General features: G+C 39.0%; 1 protein-coding gene across 1 annotated transcript in view; it reads left to right on the top strand.

Moving 5' to 3' along the window:
• Positions 1 to 17,648: 17,648 nt before the first annotated feature.
• Positions 17,649 to 22,505, top strand: part of LOC150079011 (uncharacterized) — an 86,601-nt gene continuing 81,744 nt past the window's right edge. The window contains exon 1 of the mRNA XM_090382923.1: positions 17,649 to 18,177. Within this exon, the coding sequence (XP_090239049.1) occupies positions 17,649 to 18,177 (529 nt within the window). The remainder of the gene's footprint in view (positions 18,178 to 22,505) is intronic.

Genomic DNA, 22,505 nt, shown 5'->3' with positions numbered 1-22,505 from the left:
AACGGAACAACCCAGCTAAAAACGTCTCCTTTTTTTGCTGATAAATGGCGCACTTAGAAAGGCGTGTTCGGTCATGCATTACACGCTGCTTCCGCTGGGCAAGGTTGCGTCGCCAGAGTAGAAAGTTCTCTTCTTTATCTTGGAGTTACACTTTAGATGTGAATTAGGTAGCCCTGCCTTATTACACGCATGGGATGGCACTCCTACACGCTATTCTTTCCTTTGGAGGAACGAGGAAAAAACATCAACACCAACTGAGAGCGCATCCGAAGAGCCCAACAGCAGTACTTTTACATCTCTACTTTACGCACAATAAACCGGCTGCGTGGCAAGGAGTTCGAGATTATTCTTTTTCTTCTCGTGCATTGAGAACAATAGACTGGCTGCGCAACTGCTTTATAATGGCAATCATTGTCTCTAACAGAATGCGAATTAGCTTAGCTGGACAATTTCTCCTAGAAAATCGGTTTCTGGCACTAAAAATTGTTTTCGTGTTGTAATTATACGTTTTATTACTGGAAATGAAAAAAAAGAAAAAACAGAAGACGAAGAGGCGTCTGTTCAGTGGATTAATTAGTTTAAAATTTTTATTCCATTTTCAAATAGGTTTAAGTGATTATATTATATAGTTTAATTAATTTTCTTGCGTATTCCGTTTTGTTTAAACTGCATTTCTTTTTGAGTACCAAATAACGATAATATTCTCAAGATAAGTAACTTGTAGAACAGTAAACCCTGTATTGAACTTCAAAGAAAAAAAAATAATAATAAGAGAATCGCTGATGCTTTTATAAAAAAAGTAATACTTGGATAAGTTATCTGTTGAGACATCCATTTCTGTTTCCTTTGGCAGAAAATGGGCGATGCACTGGTTGATCTACTCTGTGCAATATATTCTCAGTAAATAATTGCAACTTTTAAAATTTCGAAATTTAAAAAAAAAAGTTCGACTTTAATTTTCATTTTTAGTTGGTTGATTTCGTTTCCAATTCTCCTTAAAATGGTGATACCAAAAGTCATTAAGCTTATTGTACACTTCAAAAAGATGAACCAGTCTGACCTATTTTACTCCTAAAACCGAACATCCCCACTCTGTTGAAGTAGATTTCTAATGGGATGAACATTCCCTCCCTAGATTAAATCCTCACTTCTCCACCTATCCTATACAGATTTTTACGAAGCAGCGACTCGCCATCTTTCCTTCCATGGACTCGTTTGAAATCCTCCCAGAAGCTGTACCCATGTATATCTTCTCAAGTCCAGCCTGAATTGCAACGCCATTCACGTACTACGTACCATCAAGGTGTGTTTTAACATTCACGAGTGGCTACCAAGCCTCCTCAAAAACCCATACCTCTTGGATATTGTTGAATTTAATATGAATACTTGTTATAAAAATGATTCTTTTTCATTTCATTGCATTTAGAAACTTATCCAACGTTGACTGCTATTCTTCTTTTCTTCTTCAGAAATTTTTCTTATTGTTTATACAAGAAACTTCAACCTCTATCCATATTGATATAAAACAGAGCACTGAACCATAGTTGGAGTATTGTGGTCATGTTGCCCTTGCGCCATAAAGTCCAGAAACAAACATTGTTTTTAGAGGAATTCTCCTCTGTACTGGTATTAAGATTTATTTTTTAACGAGTTCATCCCCTTTCATAATCTACCGCCTCAGAGAGAAGAACACACTTCTGTTTGATGTAAATTAAAAACATTCCGAGTGTTTTCCACAAGGTACTGCTTTTCCAAACAGAAATATATGAACTAAGAGCAACCTTTGTCGAAATATCCAGATTCCTTTTCTATCTATTGAGAGAACCCATTTTTTAAGTGATCTGCTTTTAAAATGGATAGCTGTTTGATTCAATAAATTATTTAAGTAAACGTGGTTTTTCTAACATAAAAATTATTATTATTATTAAATTATTACAAGGTACGTTGTACGCTACCAGTTTGCATTCCAGTTTTCAACGTATTTTGTAATTGAATATTTCTCCGTTAGATGGCACCACACTGCAACGGTATTTAAACTGGTTTCTTCACATAAAAGTTAAAATTTGTTAGAATAGGCTGAACGAAAAAAGTATATATTCATGTTAAAAAAAAAATAAAAATATATATTAAAATAAAAGGTTGTTATCGATTTGATTCGATAACTTTAAGGAATTTTAAAGTCATCAATTTTAAATTTTCTAAAATTCCTTAAAGATTTCTCAAATGAAAAATAATTACAGATTTATTTTTTTCAGAGTCAAAGAACCGGAGGCTTTGGGACTTCATCGGTTTCTGACCAGCAGCCCAAGAGGAGCATATGTGCCATCTCAACTGAAAGTTGTCATCTTCAGAAAGAGAAAGAGCCAGTTAAATGCTCGAAGCTTCTATCTTATTATTTCCATCCTAGAATTGAAAATGTGAACTCAATCCTTCCTCATTCACCTAGAACAGACGGGGAGGGCAGTGCAACCTGTAACTATCAATTCAGAACAAACGATTCCAACAGTACGCATTCCCCATACTGCAGAATAGAAGAGTTGACTTGTGAAGACTTAGGGGTACCAGAAGGTGTCGAAGACGTGACCAGCTTCAATTCCAGTCATCAACACAACAGGTTCTGCATCATCCAATAACTCACTGATTCCTCTAACACTGCCTTGGCCATTTTGATTCATTAGGTCCTCCTTATTATAATTCATAATAACAAGTTCGGGAAGCGAAAATGTCTACAATATTCGGGTCATTAATTTGTATTAGTTATTTTGCGCACTATTGTACTGTTTTCATTTAATCCACCAGTATAGTAATGATGTTAATCTTGTAATTAGGTTTTGTAATTTTTGTAATTATAGAGAAGAAATGATACTTGCATGGGCACGAATAGAAAATATATATCTCACTCACCTCAATCTACTCACAGGAGAGGATTCTCCTCAGTGTCCACACTGTTCAGCACATTTAACAGTCAAACATATTCTGAGTGATCACACATGGTCAATTATCCAATATGACCATGTGGCAGCCGTTTTTAGTTATTAAAATTCTACCTTTTATTTTATTTTTTTTTTTATCGTACGATGTGAGTAATACACGAAGGAACCAGTTTTTTCCTGCTTCCTTCGTGTATCGTGGACGTGAGATCCAACCGGAGAGTTCGGCACCATCGTAATATCCAAGCCCGGGGCCGGATTCGAATCCGTGACCTTTGTGTGTCCAGGCAGGCACTTTACACACCCGGCTAGTCCGGTCGGCGTTTTTATTGTTATACATTTTGACATAGTGACTTAGGTCCTGTAATCCTAACTGTAATTTTTATATGACCTGATTCTGGCCTTTTTTGTTAATGCGCCAATAAATCCGACCAAATAAAACCATATCTGGGGAACCAAAAGCGATGAAACCTCTGGAGACGTAGAAGACATTGAAACGTTGAAGCGGGAAATACTCAACATTCTAGAAGATTTTCGAAGACAACAAGCAACTTGGTGAGCTACCTCATACAGCTATCTTACCACCTTAAACAACTCAAGGCAAAAGCCATTAGTGATGGGTCTCTTTCATATAATTCAGGAAGAAATGGAACAGAAAATAAAAGACTAAGTTATCTACAAGTGAAGCTTAACGCATACAATCACTTCTAGAATAGTCTCCTTTCATATATTGACCAACACTCCAAAGTAACAGGCACAGTATGGTCATAGTGGCCCTTGCGCCAATAAATTCCACGCCAACAACAACAACAACAAGTGAAGCGATGACTATAGAAAAGAGGGCGTAGTCGCACAGACTACAATTATATCGGTCGGAAAGGCTTTGGCAACTGAAGTATAGTCTTATTACAGCAAAATGCAGAACTCGATCTGAATCATCATTGTAGCCATAGTTCTAGATGACAATTTTCATTTGATTCCGAAAGATGGCACTACGGTATATTTTGATGCTCCGCTTATCAAAGAGATATGTGAAATTGTGTTATCTACACAATACTCTTTGAAAGTTTCTGATAATAACGATTTATTATCAATTTATGACTAGCATTGTCGCTGTTATGGGTATTATTATATTTATCGTATAAGAATCAAAATATTCTCTACTGCTGATGATAACTATCAGCAGAACATTAATCATTTCAAGTTTTCTTCAGCGGTCGGCTTTTTACTGCTTTAGCAAGCTAAAATTAAAGGTTAAATTATTTTCATTTTATGTTCCTAGCTTAGGTAATTTTCCTTTTGTTTTGATAATACGAATACATTGGGTTTCGTTTAAACTGGAAGAATTAGTTTAATAGTCTTGATATCATACAGTTTATGTGATCCGTATAAATTCGGTAATAGGGCTTAAATCAGTAAGGTTTCATTATAAGTATGTTACTATCAATTAAAATACGCCATTGAATTCCAATCTTAACTATTATGTACGTGGATAGTGGAACCTTTATTTCGGACTGATTCATCATCTTGAATTGAGAAGCATTTCATTTAGGAAAATACTAGCATAGTTCCTGATGGGCGTTCTTCGAAGTAACTGTTCTTAGGTAAGCTCTATTTGAATGTATGTTGTTAAATATATCTTGAGCTTACCATCCCTTTGTAACTATATCATAGAAATCGGAAAAATTCGATTTTCTTGTACCATCATTTTTTTTATTACACATTCCGCTTCTCAATTTATATTTTTGCATCTTTGACTTGGTTCATTATAGCCTCAGACGCTGATGCGCCGTAAAACCCTTTAAAAAACAGAAAAATCCACCAATGTTTTGTGTTTTACATCGGTGGATTTTTGGTTTGTCTGGGAACTGAAAACTTTTGTTGCCCTGAATAAAACTCCAAGACTGTCTTCTTCAGAACATAGAGGAACCATATAACTAGTTTTGGTAAAAACAATCGGGTTGTTAGTACAAACAGGTACATAATTACCATCCATAATGGATTAAAGCAAAGACTCAAGATTATCCAAAAATAAAAATAAATAAACTTTGCTTTGTAGTCCAATTGAACCAGTTAGTGGTCGACATTTGCCTCCGTAGCCAAGTGGTCAGGAGCGGGAGTGCAGTGGCACACGCTCTTTGAGTAGACCGGGGTTCAAGCCCCTGACTGCTAAATACGGTCGATCTGCCAACCCGCACTGGACCAGCGTGTCAGATTATGGTCCATTTCCCTCAGCATGAATTGTTGAGGAGGCTTCCATCCTGCAGTGGGTTGATAATGGCTGCAATTTACTTTTTTTTTATTTGCCATTATTTGTATTAAACATCTCATTTTTATTTCACAATGTAGGTAACTTCTTTTAAGATTCTACAGAACTTTTTGAAGCAGCGATCCTTTCAGGTCCGTATTCAATCCACTCTTTCCCGAAAATTCATCCAAAAAGAAGGTGTTCCACAGGGCTCAGTTTTAAGTGCCACTCTATTCGTTATAAAAATCAACTCAATTACCAAGGTCATTCCGGCCACTGTATTTACTACTTTAAAGGCAGATGACTTTAGTATATCTTGTCACTCGCAGAACACGAGAATGATTGAGAGACAACTGCAAGGAGCCCTTAATAAGATTACAACGCGGGCTACAGATAACGGGTTTCGCATATCACCTGAAAAACCTGTTGCAGGTCATTTCTGTAGAAGACGTAATCTCTACCCTGACCGACTTCTAAAGCTAGGGAATCATGATATACCTATTGTGCCTACGCTTCGATTCCTTAGGTTAACTTTAGATAAAAAATTGACCTTTCTTGACCATATTAAACTACTTAGAACCACCTGTTTCAAGAAATTAAACATTTTGAGATTATTATCAGCTACAACATAGGGGGCTGACCGTCAAACACTCCTTCATTTATATCATGCTATTGTAAGATCAAGGTTACACTATGCGTCACCAGTTTACAACTCTGCTAGACCTAGCATTTTGAGGGCTTTGGACCCTATTCACCATAGTGGCCTTCCCATTGCTCTTGGAGCCTACCGCACATCTCCTGTGGCCCCGAGTGCCAAGCGAGTGACTATAGCGACTTCTAAGCGATTTACTTAAAAGAGCGGTTGATTATAGAATAGTGTTATTTTTCTGAAGTTATTTAATTTTGCACTTCTGAAGTAAAGAAGTTAGCTCACTTCATAGAAAGGCAAGACACCTTTCTTTTTGGTTACAGGAATAACTTATTAACACATAACAACTAATCTCTTTATCGCTTGGTCACTGGTGGCACCGCTCCTGCCTCCACGTGGCGGGGCTGGAAGTCTGGGAGAAGAAATACACTCTCCCAGTGCTAAAAGGAGCAGTGATGGAAAACACAAACCAGTCCAGCTGCGGATCTACTGATCCAGATCTAGATAGGCATGACCTAGATCATGACTTAAACCCATCCCATGCCAAGAGACAAAAAAAGAAGGGACAGATTATTCTGCTCCTCTCTTTTTAATATTGCATTCCTCCACAGACCAACCACTGAGTAAGTTATCTCCATTTTTGATTCAGAAATGTCTCGAAAATGTGGCTGGCCCTCCAAAAATGGTTCGTCGATTAAGATCTAGAGATTTAGTAGTGGAGATGAATGAACATAGACATGCAGAGAGACTCCTGAAAATTTCTACCTTTGGTGGAATTCCCACAAAGGTTACCCCACATGCCACCTTGAACTCCTCTAAAGGGGTAATATCAGAATGGGATCTCCTAAATGTATCGGAAGATCAACTTGTCCAGGAATTAAACAACCAAAATGTAATCCACGCCAAAAGAATTTTGATCAAAAGAGATGGAGAGCTTGTTCCTACTCGGACAGTTATACTGACTTTTAAAACACCAATTCTCCCCACAACTATAAAGGCTGGATACCTCAGATGTCATGTTCGACCATACATTCCCAATCCGGTACGGTGCTTCAAGTGCCAAAACTTTGGTCATTCGCAAACTGTATGCAGAGGTGTAGTGACTTGTGCTGCTTGTGGTTTTAAAGAACACACACATACCGATTGTAACAAGGAAACTGAAAACTGTCCTAATTGCCATGGAAATCATTCTGCCTTCTCTAAGGACTTCGATCAATGGAAACGAGAGAAGAATATTCAGAAATATAAAATAGAGCATAAGGTGTCATCTCAAGAGGCAAAAAAAACAATTTACAATTCCTGTTAAATCATCTACGTATGCGTCAATTACTCAACGACTACGCTCAGTATCAACTCAAACTGACTGCTCAGTCCCTCCAAATATCTCTATATCTGGTTGGGCTAAATCAGTACTTTCTTCATCAAAGGAACACTCTCCCTCCAGATATGTAACTCAAGAAGTAAATACACCAGTAACAGTTCCTCCAAATAAGAATCCCAAACAGCAACAGAAAGAACAAATCAAGAGCTCTGAAAGAAGTGATAAATACAAACTCAGATCTGATACCATGAACATCGATGAAAAAGCAGGCGAAGACGATACAATTCTTGAAATTCATCCAGAAGATGACATCGACACAGGCAGACCAGTTTTCTCAAAGAAGGAAAAGGGGAAAATAGACAGGCGTAAGCAGACTACTTCACGGATGTTAGCAGACACCAGTTAAAACCAAATAATGAGTACAGTTATTCAGTGGAATTGCCGTGTGCTCTGTGCTAACGTAGATGACTTGTACGATCTATTAAGTAAATATAAGCCTGTTGCAGTATGCATTCAAGAAACCTCACGAATACAGTATCTATGACAATTAAACATTATACTATATATAGAAAAGACAGAAGTTCGGCCCCGAGTGCCAAGCGATAGTGACAAGCGATTTTTCTTTGCGACTCATAAAGTGATCTTTGAAAGTGATATAGTTGTATTTTTTGTTGTACGATTTTCTCCTGTTTTGTTCACTTAAAGCGGTTCTTCACTTAAAAAGTCTTACGTAAGAACCCAGAAAGGGAATCTACCTTTCTTTCTTAGTATTTATATTAAATACTCACACTCTACTAACCTTAATATCCGCTTGGTCACTGGTGGCACTGCTCCTGCCTCCACGTGGCGGGGCTGGTAGTCTGGGAGAAGAAAGTACTTCTCCCAGGGCTAAAAGGAGTAAACATGGATACCAATGATTTCCCACGATTAGAGCCAAAGAGCTCGCAACAAGACAACCACGAAACTGATCATGACTTCTCATTGTCGAAAAGACTAAAAAAGGATGCAAACAAGCAGGAAGCTCCAGCTTTCCTGATCATCCATTCTCTGTCTTCACAATCTGTCAGCAAGCTTTCGCCTTTCATCATACAACGATGCCTTGTAAATGCAGCAGCATCTCCAAAAATGGTGAAACGCCTTCAATCTGGCGACTTGCTAATAGAGACCTCTCTTCCAAGACACTCTGACCTCCTGTTAAAACTTACATCTTTAAGTGGAATTCCAATCCAAGTCACTCCACACAACACCCTGAATTCTTCCAGGGGAGTGATCAGTGAATGGGACCTATTGAACGTTTCCGAGGAAGAAATAATTCAGGAACTAAAAGATCAAAATGTATCTCAGGCCAAGAGAATCATGATACGAAAAGACGGCATCTTAGTCCCAACCCGTAGCATAATTTTAACCTTTAGTTCGCCGAATCTACCATCCTCGGTTAAAGCAGGCTATTTAAACTGTCGTGTTCGGCCCTATATCCCGAACCCTCTGAGATGCTACAAATGTCAGAAATTTGGCCACTCCCAGACAGCATGCCGTGGAGATGCAACATGTCCAAACTGCGGATGCACAACTCACACTCAATCTGAATGCAAGGCACAAACTCCGCAGTGTCCTAATTGCAAGGGCAATCATCCAGCCTACTCCAAAGATTGTGATCTTTGGAAGTTAGGAAAAAAAATACAGAAATACAAGACAGAAAATAAAGTATCTTTTCAAGAAGCTAGAAGACAAGTAAAATCAAGTATTCCAAAAACTACTTATGCTTCGGCTGCCCATAGTTACAAATCAGTAGCATGTCAAACAGAAGTGTCAATCTCTCCAGATAAATCGATCGCCGACTGGGCTCGATCTGTACTATCAACTCAGCCTACATCTGAATCACAGTTAGTGGACCAAAGTAATAATACGCCACTCACAATTCCAACTCAAAACCTAACCCACAATACAGTGGCAGAAAAAGTACATAAATCAGATAGTGTGGAGGTGAAACAACCAACAAGCATGGATACAGATGATATGCCCAACCAAGAAGATTTTCTTGAATTATATGCAGATGGAGACATGGAGGATAAAAATGATTCAGGACGCCCTTCTTTTCCTAGAAAAGAAAAATCTAAATCTGACCGTCACAAACAACCTACGCATAAAACGCAGACAGATTCAGCTTCCTCTTACAAAACCAAATAATGGAACATATTATACAATGGAACTGTAGAGGTCTTCGCAGTAACTTAGATGATATACACGAATTAATTCATCACTATAAACCTCTTGCAATGTGCTTACAAGAAACTAATTTGACATCACTGGTCTCAGTCTCAATCAAAAATTACACTGTATTCAGGCAAGACAGGACTGTGTCTAATAACGCTCATGGCGGAGTAGCGATACTCGTGGATTCCAGCATCCCCGCCAGATGTATTCCCTTACGAACATCCTTAGAAGCTGTTGCCACGCGTGTTGTTAGTGGTATTACTTTGACATTGGCTTCCATTTATCTTCCGCCCAATCATCAATATACTATTCAGGAACTTGAAGATCTTGTTATGCAGTTACCATCACCGTTTTGTTTACTAGGAGACTTTAATGCACATCACCCATTATGGGGTTCCCCCACCTCAGACAGACGGGGTAAGCTGATCGAAACGTTGATTGATAGGCAGAATTTAACATTACTGAATACTGGGTCTCCTACATATGTGCATCTCCCTACTGGCTCAATATCTGCTATAGATCTTTCCATATGTTCCCCAATCCTCTTTCCAAGTATAGATTGGATACCTCTGAATGATCCTTATAGTAGTGACCATTATCCATTAATCTGCAAAATTCAAACATCCTGTTCCTACCCAATAGAAAGTCCAATTAAATGGAAATTTTCAAAGGCTGATTGGGAAAAATACAGATCGCACATCTCATTTGACAACGATATCATTCAGTCCGGTTCCATCAATAGCGTTACTGAGCATATCACAAATCAAATGCTGGCAGCTGCATCCGTCGCAGTTCCTCAATATCAAGCAAGTAATAGACGAAAATTAAATTACTGGTGGAATGAAGATTGCAATAATGCAAAAAAAGAGAAAAACAAAGCATGGAATCTTTTCCGCAAAAATCCTACCACCCCCAATCTTATTAACTATAAACGGCTCAGAGCTAAAGCTCGCTACATCAGACGCAAAGCAAAAAAAGAAACTTGGATTAAATTCGCCTCATCAGTTAATAAAAATACCGATATCAGATTAATCTGGAGAAAAATAAAATGTTTAAACAATAAATTTCCTCCTCTATCCACCCCGCTACTAAACTGGAATGGACAAGAACTCTCTAATCCCACAGATATATCAAATGCACTGGGAATTGTATTTTCTCTGTTGTCTTCTTGTAATGCTTATGATCAATCATTCCAAAAACGTAAAACCGTTGCAGAGAGATCCAAACTGAATTACGCTGACAATTCTGCTTTATCGTATAATCAGCCATTTACCATGTTCGAGCTACAGCAAGCTCTTACCAACTCAAGAAACAGTGCTGCTGGCCCTGATGGGTTATATTATGTAATGCTCCGAAATCTGGATCAAAGATCACTCTCTTCGCTGCTCATATTTTATAATCGAATATTTTCTGAACATACCCTCCCCAGCTCCTGGAGTCATTCTTATGTAATACCGATTGCAAAACCCGGTAAAGATCATTCGGTTCCTCAAAATTACAGACCGATATCCCTCACCAGCTGTCTCAGCAAAACTCTTGAGAAAATGATACATGGCCGTCTCACCTGGTTCCTCGAGTCTCAAAACTTGATAAATAAAGAACAATTTGGATTCCGGAAAAACCGATCCGCCTTGGATCTTATGATCAAAGCTGAGTCAAATATCAGAAATGCTTTCATCAAAAAGGAACATCTCGTCATGGTCTGTCTTGACGTTGAGAAAGCCTTTGACACTACGTGGCGTTTTGGAATCTTAAAGGATCTACATTCTCTTGGCCTGAGAGGTAATTTACCATATTTTATCCAAAATTTTCTTCAACGGAGATCCTTTCAAGTTCGTTATCGGGGAACCCTCTCTAAAATCTTTATCCAAGAAGAAGGAATTCCACAGGGATCTGTTCTCAGCGCTACCTTGTTTGCAATGAGAATAAACCATATAATTGAACTCATTCCGAAAATGGTGGATTCATACCTTTTCGCAGATGATCTCTCGATTTCCTGTCATTCTCAAAACATGCATTACATTGAACGCCAACTTCAAATATCAATGAATCATATCCTGACATGGATGACACAAAATGGTTATAGACTATCCAGCCAGAAATCTACTGCCATACACTTCTGCTCTAGACGCAATATGCATCCTGAACCTGAGCTGCAATTGAATAACCATCCTCTTCCCATAGCTGACTGTACTCGTCTACTAGGATTGTTCTTTGACAATAAGTTAAATTTCCAAAAGCACATTGAACATCTCCGGACTACTTGTCAAAAAAAACTGAACATTCTCAGAGTCTTATCAGCCACAACATGGGGAGCAGATCGCCAAAGCCTGCTGCATATATATAGATCCATAATCAGATCTCGACTGGACTACGGTGCCCCTGTCTTCGATTCTGCTAGGGAGAGCGCTTTATCTCGCCTCAATCCTATTCAACATTCAGCTCTCAGAACAGCACTAGGTGCGTTTAGAACATCTCCAGTGCAAAGTTTGTATGTTGAAGCTCATGAACCTCCCCTAAATATCAGGAGAAAGATGCTGCTGCTAAATTATGCAACCAAGATCCAAAGCCAGATGACCCATCCTAATTGGCCAATACTCTACAATCCACAGTTTATGACCTTATACAGAAACAAACCACAGACAGTTCGGCCTGCTGGTATTAGGTTAAAACAGCTAGCAGAAGATTGGGATGTACACTTCAATAAAATTTTACGAGATCCTATAGATCCTGATCCTCCATGGTCTGTCATCACACCATCTTGTGACAATTATTTCTACCAGTGGGGTAAACACTCTCTATCAGATATTAATATCCAACAGCTACACATAGCGCATACTCAACGTTATCCTGACTTCGCTAAAATTTATACAGATGGATCGAAGTCTGAGAGTGGATCAGGCGCAGCAGTAGTACTCCCTGATACTACCATTTCTCTATCTCTCCCAACAGAGTGCAGTAGCTACACAACTGAATTATATGCCATAAAGCTTGCTATAGAAAGTATTTTCCATATGTCAATTCAAAAGAGCTTAATTTACACAGACTCGCAGAGTTCCTTATCAGCCTTGCAAAACAATTCCCCGTCTACTCACCCTCTATTAAAGCTCATTAGAACAGAGTTGATACGTCTGAGAGAGTGCCAACAAAAGGTTATTTTCTGCTGGATACCTGGTCATACTGGAATACCAGGAAATGAAATTGCGGAAGATGCTGCCAAACATCCATCTAGAGCAGCCCCAACAAATTTCTTAATACCGTTTACTGATTATAAAATGAAGATCCGAAGTATATGTAAAGATCGATGGACTCTACAATGGCAAGCACAAATTCATAATAAACTTTTTCAAATTAAACCTGTACCAAAATTATGGGCCTCTAACCTCATTACTAACAGACAAGAAGAAGTAATCCTAACCAGAGCCAGAATCGGTCATACTCATTTAACTCATTTGTTCCTCCTCTCAGGGAATGACCCTCCTGAGTGTAATCATTGTCATACACCACTTTCAGTGAAACACATACTTCTAGAATGTACTCTGTATCATAATGCTCGACTAATGTCATTCAGTTCTCTAGCAAGCTTAAAGGTACCATTGTCACTTAGCCATATCATAGGCGAAAAATCAAACATCCCAGAATTCTTCTCCTTCCTAAAACAAATAGGAATGTATAGCCGTTTCTAATTGCTTCTACATGAAACAAACAGGCAGTATGAACCACTTTTCTAAGTGCAATATGGCCTAAGTAGCCATTGCACTTAAAACCCCATAAACAACAACAACAACAACGACAGAAGTTCCTCTAATTCAGCTCATGGAGGAGTAGCAGTCATAGTGAACTCTGTAGTTCCCTGTAGACCTATCCCCATACAAACACCTTTAGAGGCGGTTGCAGTTCGTGTCACCATTGGTATAACAGTAACATTAGTTTCGTTGTATCTATCGCCAAACCATGCATACAGCCTTGATGATTTAAATGATATAGTAAAGCAAATACCTATTCCCTTTTGTATTATGGGTAACTGGAATGGTCATCACCCCCTATGGGGGTTCCCAACATCTTGACTCTAGCGGACAGATCATAGAAAACTTTTTAGATAAACATAATCTAACTATTATAAACACTGGTGATCACACATACATACACTCTCCATCTGGTTCAAGTTCAGCTATTGATCTTTCAATATGCTCCCCAGCAATATTTCCTATCATAGACTGGACTGTTACTGATAACCCTTGTGGTAGCGATCACTTTCCTATCATCTGTACTTTCAGCTCAAGTTCTCCTCCCCAGAGAGAAATTAGGACAACCTGGAAATTTGAAAAGGCTAACTGGATAAAATACCAGGAAATAGCTCGAATAGATACTGCCGTCATAACAACCCTCACAATTGATTCTGCAGTCAGGTATACTACACGAAAAATAATGAAAGCATCGGAGGCTGCTATTCCAAAATCTTCATCCAAAATCCGGCTTTATCCAAAAATGTGGTGGAATGAAGCATGTAACAATGCTAAAAAAGAAAGAAATAAGTACTGGAATCTGTTTCGAAAATATCCAACTACAGCCAACCTCCTACAGTTTAAGAGAGCCAGAGCTAAAGCTCGTCATATAAGACGAGAGAGTAAAAAAGAAGCATGGGCACGTTTCGCTTCCACCATAAACAGATCCACAGATACTTCTAAAATATGGAAAAAAATCAAACGAATTAATGGCAAATACTCACAAACAACTTCTCCTATTCTACTTGTAAGAGGGAAGGAAATTTCTGAACCTCTGGAGATTGCCAATATCTTAGGTAATTCATTTGAAACACTTTCAGCTGTTGCCACATATGAACCAACATTTCAATTGTTAAAATCCCGGACAGAAAAATACAAACTAAAATTTAATACTGCCGTCCCATATTCGTATAACCTACCTCTGACCATGATTGAATTGCGCAGTGCACTTTCCCGATTAAAGAATAGTGCTCCAGGCCCCGATGGAATTTTTTACACCATGATCTGTCATTTAAGTGAGGATTCATTAACTGCCCTATTACAACTGTATAACAGAATTTTTCTAGAGGAGTATTACCCTGCTAGCTGGTGCCATTCTTATGTGCTGGCTTTCCCGAAACCAGGAAAAGACCACACAGATCCCAGAAACTACCTCCCTATTTCTCTAACCAGTTGTCTGGGAAAAACATTAGAAAAAATAGTTAACGCTAGATTGACATGGTTTCTAGAAACGAAAAACATTCTAAGTCCAAACCAACATGGCTTCCGGAGAAGAAGATCTACACTTGATCTCATTATCAAAGCAGAAACAAATATCCGGAACGCTTTCCTCAGAAACGAGCGCCTAGTCATGATATGCGTTGACATAGAGAAAGCCTTCGATACAACTTGGCGATATGGGATTCTTCAGGACTTACATAAATGTGGACTTCGGGGTCATCTGCCGATATTCATTAAAAACTTTCTAGGCAATAGATCATTTCAAGTCCGATTCCATTCATCATTGTCTCGAGCATATGTACAAGAAGAGGGAGTTACCCAAGGATCAGTGTTGAGCGCCACACTCTTTGCCATTAGGATTGATGCCATAACCAAGTGTATACCTGATACAGTTGACGCATACCTATATGCTGACGATCTTGCCATCTCATGTCACTCTCAAAATGTGCGACTAATTGAAAGACAACTACAAGGTACCATTAACAAAATAGTCTCTTGGGCCAAAAACAACGGATATCGACTTTCTAAACCAAAAACAACTGCCGTACACGTCTGTCGCAAGCGTTATTTACATCCTGATCCAGACCTACAGTTAGATGCTCATCGTATTACTTTCCAGCCTAGTATTAGATTCCTTGGTGTAATTTTTATAAAAAATTAAACTTCCTGGAGCATATAAAAAATATCCGTACAAGTTGTCTTAGAAAACTAAATCTTCTGAGAGTAATTTCTTCCATGTCATGGGGCGCAGATCGCTACGTGTTGCTACAGCTATATCGATCGCTGATTAGATCCAGGTTAGGCTATGGGTCTCCTGTATATGACTCGGCCAGACCGAGTGCACTTAAATGGCTCGATCCTGTACATCATAGTGCTCTACGAGTTGCACTGGGGGCTTTTCGTACTTCACCAATCTTAAATCTATATACCGAAGCCTATGAGCCACCGTTACATCTTTGACGACAAGTTCTGTTACTAAATTACGCAGCCAAAATCAGCAGTCTTCCACATCATCCCATATGGCAATATCTCTTTATGCCCAAATGGAGGAAACTTTATGAAAGTAAACCCCGGCTCAATAAACCATCTGGAATTAGGCTTCAAACTCTTATCACAAGCTAGGATCTGAATTTCACTAACATACTTCAGGATACTAGCATGGAAACCCAGCCATGGCAAATGCCCCCGATACATATTGATAGACACTTTCAGCAATGGGGAAAGAATAACCTTCCAGATTCCAACATTAGGCAAATTCATATGACCCACTCCTCTGAGTTTAGCACTTCCATTCAAATATATACAGATGGATCCAAAATTGGTAGTAAAGTTGGTACTGCTGTAGTATTACCAAATGTCACCATCTCCAGACAGCTTCCGTCTGAATGCAGTACTTATACCTCAGAATTATACGGTATTGTTCTAGCCCTAGAGAATATCAAAGAAGACTCTTATACCAAATCCATCATATATGGCCCCGGGTGCCAAGCGTTCCGTGGCCAAGCGATTAAAGTGCGTTCATTGAAGCGATCTTTTCAAAAAGCTTTTGCTATATATAGTTTCTTTTTGTTGTGATTACCGTTTCTTTCATTTTATACTAGAGTAGCTCTTTGACACTACAGGAAGTAGGCAAAGGCCCAGAAAGGGAAGTTACCTTTCTGTTTCTTTTTTATATCTCTCACTAACACAACTAACAGCCGCTTGGTCACCTCGTGGCACTGCTCCTGCCTCCTCGTGGCGGGGCCGGAAACCTGGAAGGAAAAGTTATCCTTCCAGGGCTAAAAGGAGCAATCATGGAAAACGAAAATTTCCCTCCTCTAAAGGCTGCAAATCCTATGGATTTGCAACAAAATTGTGACAATCAAAACCGCAAAAGGATGAAAACTGATGTACCTGAAATGGAATACCCATGTTTCCTCATAATGCATTCTTTAACGAATCAGTCATTAGGTACACTATCTCCCTTCTACATACAAAAATGTTTAGAAAGTGTAGCCGGATCACCAAAAATGGTACGCAGACTGAAATCTGGTGACTTATTAGTTGAAACCACCAACCGCAAACATTCTGAGTCTCTCCTCAAACTAACATCATTTGGTGGAGTCCCCACTAAGGTTTCTCCTCATGCCACCCTTAATACCTCTAAAGGAGTCATATCCGAATGGGACCTATTGAACGTCAAAGAGGAAGAGATTGTTCAAGAACTCCAAGACCAGAAAGTAATTCAAGCGAGACGAATAATGTTAAAGAAGGATGGAGAATTTGTACCCACTCGCAGCATTATTCTTACCTTTTCTACACCGAACCTACCTTCATCAGTAAAAGCTGGATACCTAAACTGCCGCATCCGTCCTTACATCCCCAATCCTATTCGATGCTACAAGTGTCAGAAGTTTGGGCATTCCCAAACTGTCTGCCGAGGAAATTCAGTATGTTCAAACTGCGGATCAAAGGAGCATATTCATACCGATTGCAATGCTGAATCATCACGATGCCCAAACTGCAAAGGCAATCATTCAGCATTCTCAAAATCCTGTGAGCAATGGAAGCTGGAGAAAACAATCCAGAAATACAAAGTAATTAACAAAGTCACGTATTTCGAAGCGAGAAAACACCTTCTACAAAGCATACCTAAACGTTCATATGCTGAGGCATCTAAAAGATACCAAACGGTTTCAACTCAGACGGATACAACTGTTCCACCAAAAGTGTCAATTTCTGACTGGGCTCGGTCACTCTTATCATCTGCACCACAATCCACAAAACAAACTGTCGATAGGACTAATAACACACCAATCTCAATACCACCTACTACTCAAGCTCCAGCTATTTCAGGTCAAATGGAACACTCAGATTATGCCAGAAAGAAATCATCTGATACCACAAATATGGATGTTGCAGAGAATAATACCTATGATGAACCCATTCTAGATCTATATGCTGAAGACGACATGGACACACGTCCATTCTTCCCAAAAAAGGAAAAAATAAAATTTGACCGTCAAAAACAGAGCACGTCTAAAAAACAGACGGATTCGACTGCTAACTCTAAACCTAAACAATGAATAACATAATCCAATGGAATTGCAGAGGGTTTCGTAGTAACATAGATGACATATACGAGTTAATCGACCGTTATCATCCTGTGGGTATATGCCTACAAGAGACAAATTTAACACCTCAAGTATCTGTATCAATTAAAAATTATACTCTTTTTCGTCAAGACAGGTCCACTACAAAAAATGCTCATGGAGGAGTAGCCATACTGATAGACTCAACAGTTCCTTGTAAGAAAATTGTTCTCCAAACTTCCCTAGAAGCCGTCGCAGCTCGTATAGTGGTTGGCACTGCTTTAACGATCGTCTCAATCTATCTTCCACCCAATAAACCATGTTCAATTCAGGAACTGGAAAACCTTATTCTGCAATTACCTTCTCCCATCTTCCTGTTAGGAGACTTTAACGGTCACAATCCATTATGGGGATCTCCTGTCTCAGATAGACGTGGAGAGCTCATTGAAATGTTACTAGACAGACAGAATTTAACATTACTGAACACTGGCTTATCCACTTACATTCATTTTCCTACTGGTTCAACCTCGGCAATAGATCTTTCGCTATGCTCTCCTATCCTCTTCCCAAGTGTCGAGTGGATAATACATGACAATCCTCTGAACAGCGACCACTATCCTGTCATATGCCGAATTCAAACCACCCATTCTAAAACAACTGAAACCCAAACGAAATGGAAATTTTCCAAAGCAGAATGGGCAAAATATAAAAATTATGTCTCTTTTAATGATAACATCATTGAGTCTTCTCCCGTCGATACCGTCACAGAGCATATAACAGCACAGATACTTAGAGCTGCAACAGTCGCCATTCCGCAGTCTCAACTAGGAAACCGCAAGCAGATCAATCATTGGTGGAACAAAGACTGTTACATGGTTAAAAGAGAAAAAAGGCAGATTTAGCTGCCAAAAATGCTTCAAATCCTATTTCTTACAATTTCAAGACACCTTATGTTGACTATAAATCCATTATACAGCAGACCTCTAAAGAACAGTGGAAACATATATGGGAAAAAGAATTACATAACAAACTTTTTGAAATAAAGAAAGAACCCAAACAGTGGCGCTCCAGTCTGAGAGGAAATAGAAAAGAAGAAACTGTACTAGCACGACTGCGCATAGGTCACACATACCTCACTCACAGTTATCTATTAAGAAAGGAAGATGCCCCACAATGCAGTAACTGTTCATGTCCACTCACTGTAAAGCATATCGTTATCGAATGCCCGCTATATCTAAGAGAACGAAAAACTGCTTTCTCCTTACTTTCCAAAAATTGCAATCAATTAACACTACGTAATATTCTGGAAGATCGTCAAGATATGGATGACGTTTTTGTTTTCCTAAAATCAATTGATAAATATCACCTTGTTTAAATTTTTATCAGAATCAGCATCAACAGCAAAGATATACTAGTCAGAAATCAGTGCATTATAGCCACAGTTGCTGATGCACCAACAAACCTAACAACAACAACAACAACAACAAAAGAGAAAAAAATGCAGCATGGAACCAATTCCGCAAATACCCAACCACTGTCAACCTTATTAATTATAAAAGACTTAGAGCCAAAGCACGATACATCCACCGAAAAGCCAAAAAAGACTCTTGGATAAAATTTGCTTCAACAATTAACAAAGATACCGACTCCAGAATAATTTGGAAAAAAATAAGGCAGTTGAATGGCAAATACCTTAAATCACCTTCAGCTATTCTTAACTGGAATGGGAAGGAGATCTCTGACCACACAGAGATTGCAAACACCTTAGGAACTGCGTTCTCTGAGTTGTCCGCCTCAATAGCTTATCAGCCATCATTCCAAAAAATTAAAGCCGAAGCTGAGAAATTCAAAATAAATTTCAAAACTACCTATTCTTTGCCTTATAATCAACCACTCACACTATCTGAACTGAAAGAATCCATAAATACCTCTAGAAACAGCGCCCCTGGCCCTGATGGTATTTACTATATAATGCTGAAACATCTACATGAGAAATCTCTGTCCTCACTCCTAAAATTCTACAATAGGGTCTATTCTGAACACACATTCCCCTGTTCCTGGCAACATTCTTACGTAATAGCTGTCCCTAAACCAGGTAAAGATCACTCGGCTCCATACAACTATAGACCGATATGTCTAACCAGCTGCTTGAGTAAAACTTTGGAAAAAATGGTGCACCGCCGATTAACATGGTACCTGGAGAAAAGAACCATAATCAGCAGCAATCAATTTGGCTTTCGGAGGAATAGATCATCTTTAGATCTTATGGTAAAGGCGGAATCAAACATAAGAAATGCGTTTATTAGAAATCAACATCTGGTCATGGTTTGTCTTGACATAGAAAAAGCTTTCGATACCACATGGCGTTATGGAATCCTAAAGGATCTCTATACTATTGATATGAGAGGCCATTTACCATCTTTTATCGAAAACTTCCTTCGCCACAGGTCTTTCCAAGTCCGATACCATCAGGCTCTGTCACAAACATACATACAAGAAGAAGGAATCCCACAAGGCTCTGTACTCAGTGCCACTTTATTTGCAATGCGAATCAACAATATCACAAACAGAATTCCAAACACTGTCGACTCATATCTCTACGCTGATGACCTTACCTTATCCTGTCATTCCCAGAATATGAATTATATCGAGAGGCACCTACAAATATCAATAAATAATATTGAACTGTGGATGACCCAAAATGGATACAAGCTATCAAAGCAAAAGTCTACAGCTATTCACTTCTGCAACAAGCGCAAAATCCATAAAGATCCTGAGCTACTCTTGGACAGTCATCCTATTCCAATAATGAACAATATTCGTCTCCTAGGACTAATTTTCGATAAGAAGCTAAATTTCCAAGACCACATCAAAAACCTACGAACTACTTGCATCAAGAAAATGAACATACTCAGGGTAATCTCCAGTACATCATGGGGTGCAGACCGTTACACTTTGCTCCGTCTATACAGATCCATAATTAGATCTCGGCTGGATTATGGAGCACCTGTTTATAGCTCTACTAGAGAGAGTACCTTAGCTCGTCTTGCTCCCATCCAACACACTGCTCTTAGGATTGCTCTAGGTGCATACAGAACATCGCCAGTTCAAAGTCTGTATGTTGAGGCCCACGAACCTCCACTGAATATCAGAAGAAAGATGTTATTGATGACATACTCTGTTAAAATTAAAAGTCACCCCACACATCCTATTTGGCCACTACTACATGATCCTCAGTACATAATCCACTATGCAAACAAACCAAGAACAATTCGGCCTACTGGTATCAGATTCCAAAATCTAACAGAATGCTGGAATATTCAACTTCATAATATTCTCAGTGAGTTAAGAGATCCAGACCCTCCGTGGATTACCTTCACGCCTTCTTGTGATGATTACTTTGAGCAGTGGGGAAAAGGTGCTATATCAGATATCAACATCCAACAGCTACATCTTGTCCATACACAGAATTATTCCCTCTTTACTAAGATCTATACTGATGGCTCTAAGTCTGGTAATAAAGTGGGTGCAGCTGCTGTCTTCCCTAACAGAACTATTTCAATTACACTTCCTGCAGAATGCAGCAGTTATACTGCTGAACTTCATGCCATCAAGCTTGCCTTGGAACATATTTCACTCCTGTCAATCAATAAAAGCATCATATATACGGATTCCAAAAGTGCTCTCTCAGCTCTCAAAAACACGACACCTCACAATCCTTTGCTAAAAATCTTAAGACATGCGCTGATACGTCTTCACGAACATCAGCAAACTGTTGTCTTCTCTTGGATTCCAGGTCACAGCGGTATTAAAGGAAATGAATGCGCAGATAATGCTGCAAAACATCCCTCCAGCATAAATTCAACAAATGACCTTGTCCCGTATACTGATTGTAGATGCAATGTCCAAAAAAAATGTATGGAGCAGTGGGCACTTATGTGGTGAAATCAAACACAGAACAAGCTGTTTCAGCTGAAACCTGAACCACAATTATGGAATTCCAGCCTGCGTAAAAATAGAAAAGAAGAAGTAATTCTAGCCAGAAGCCGAATAGGCCATACTCACCTCACTCATCTTTCTTTGCTCACAGGAAAAGATCCTCCGCAGTGTACGCACTGCTTGAAACCACTGACAGTAAAGCATATACTCATTGAATGTAGCTTGTTTAATAATGTCCGACAGTGTATTTTCAGCTCCTTGTCAAATTTACAAGAACCGTTGTCACTCAGCCGCATAATAGGTAATAATGCAAACCTCTCCGAATTCTTTCTGTACCTGAAACGAATTCAAATGTATGATAAATTTTAACTGCTCCCAGAGCAGTCATCACATACAGCTTCACTACCTTTGGTAGGCGCAATATGGCCAAAGTAGCCCTTGCGCCAGAAACTCCCATAACAACAACAACAACAACCATCATATATACGGACTCGTTAAGTGCTGTTAATGCTCTACAGTGTAAATTCTTCCCTGGTCATCCGCTGGTACAAAACATTTGGGCACAGCTACTAGAACTTCACGGACATGGACAGCAATTAATATTTTGTTGGATCCCTGGACACGTTGGAATACCAGGAAACGAGCAGGCAGATTTAGCTGCTAAATGTGCTACAAATGTAATACCATCTAATTTCAGGACTCCTTATATTGACCATAAATCCATTATCAAACAGATGTATAAACAAGAGTGGATACGCATGTGGCAAGATCAAGCAAATAATAAACTCCTTGAAATCAAGAGAGAACCCAAGCAATGGCAATCGAGTCTGAGACAAAACAGAAAGGAAGAAACCATCCTGGCCAGATTACACATTGGTCATACATTCCTCACTCATAGCTACCTACTA

This window comes from Mastigoproctus giganteus, chromosome 10 (assembly GCF_048544385.1).
Source record: "Mastigoproctus giganteus isolate SK-2022 chromosome 10, ASM4854438v1, whole genome shotgun sequence".
Classification (NCBI taxonomy): Eukaryota; Metazoa; Arthropoda; class Arachnida; order Uropygi; family Thelyphonidae; genus Mastigoproctus; species Mastigoproctus giganteus.
This window is presented reverse-complemented; position numbering and strand designations above follow the sequence as displayed.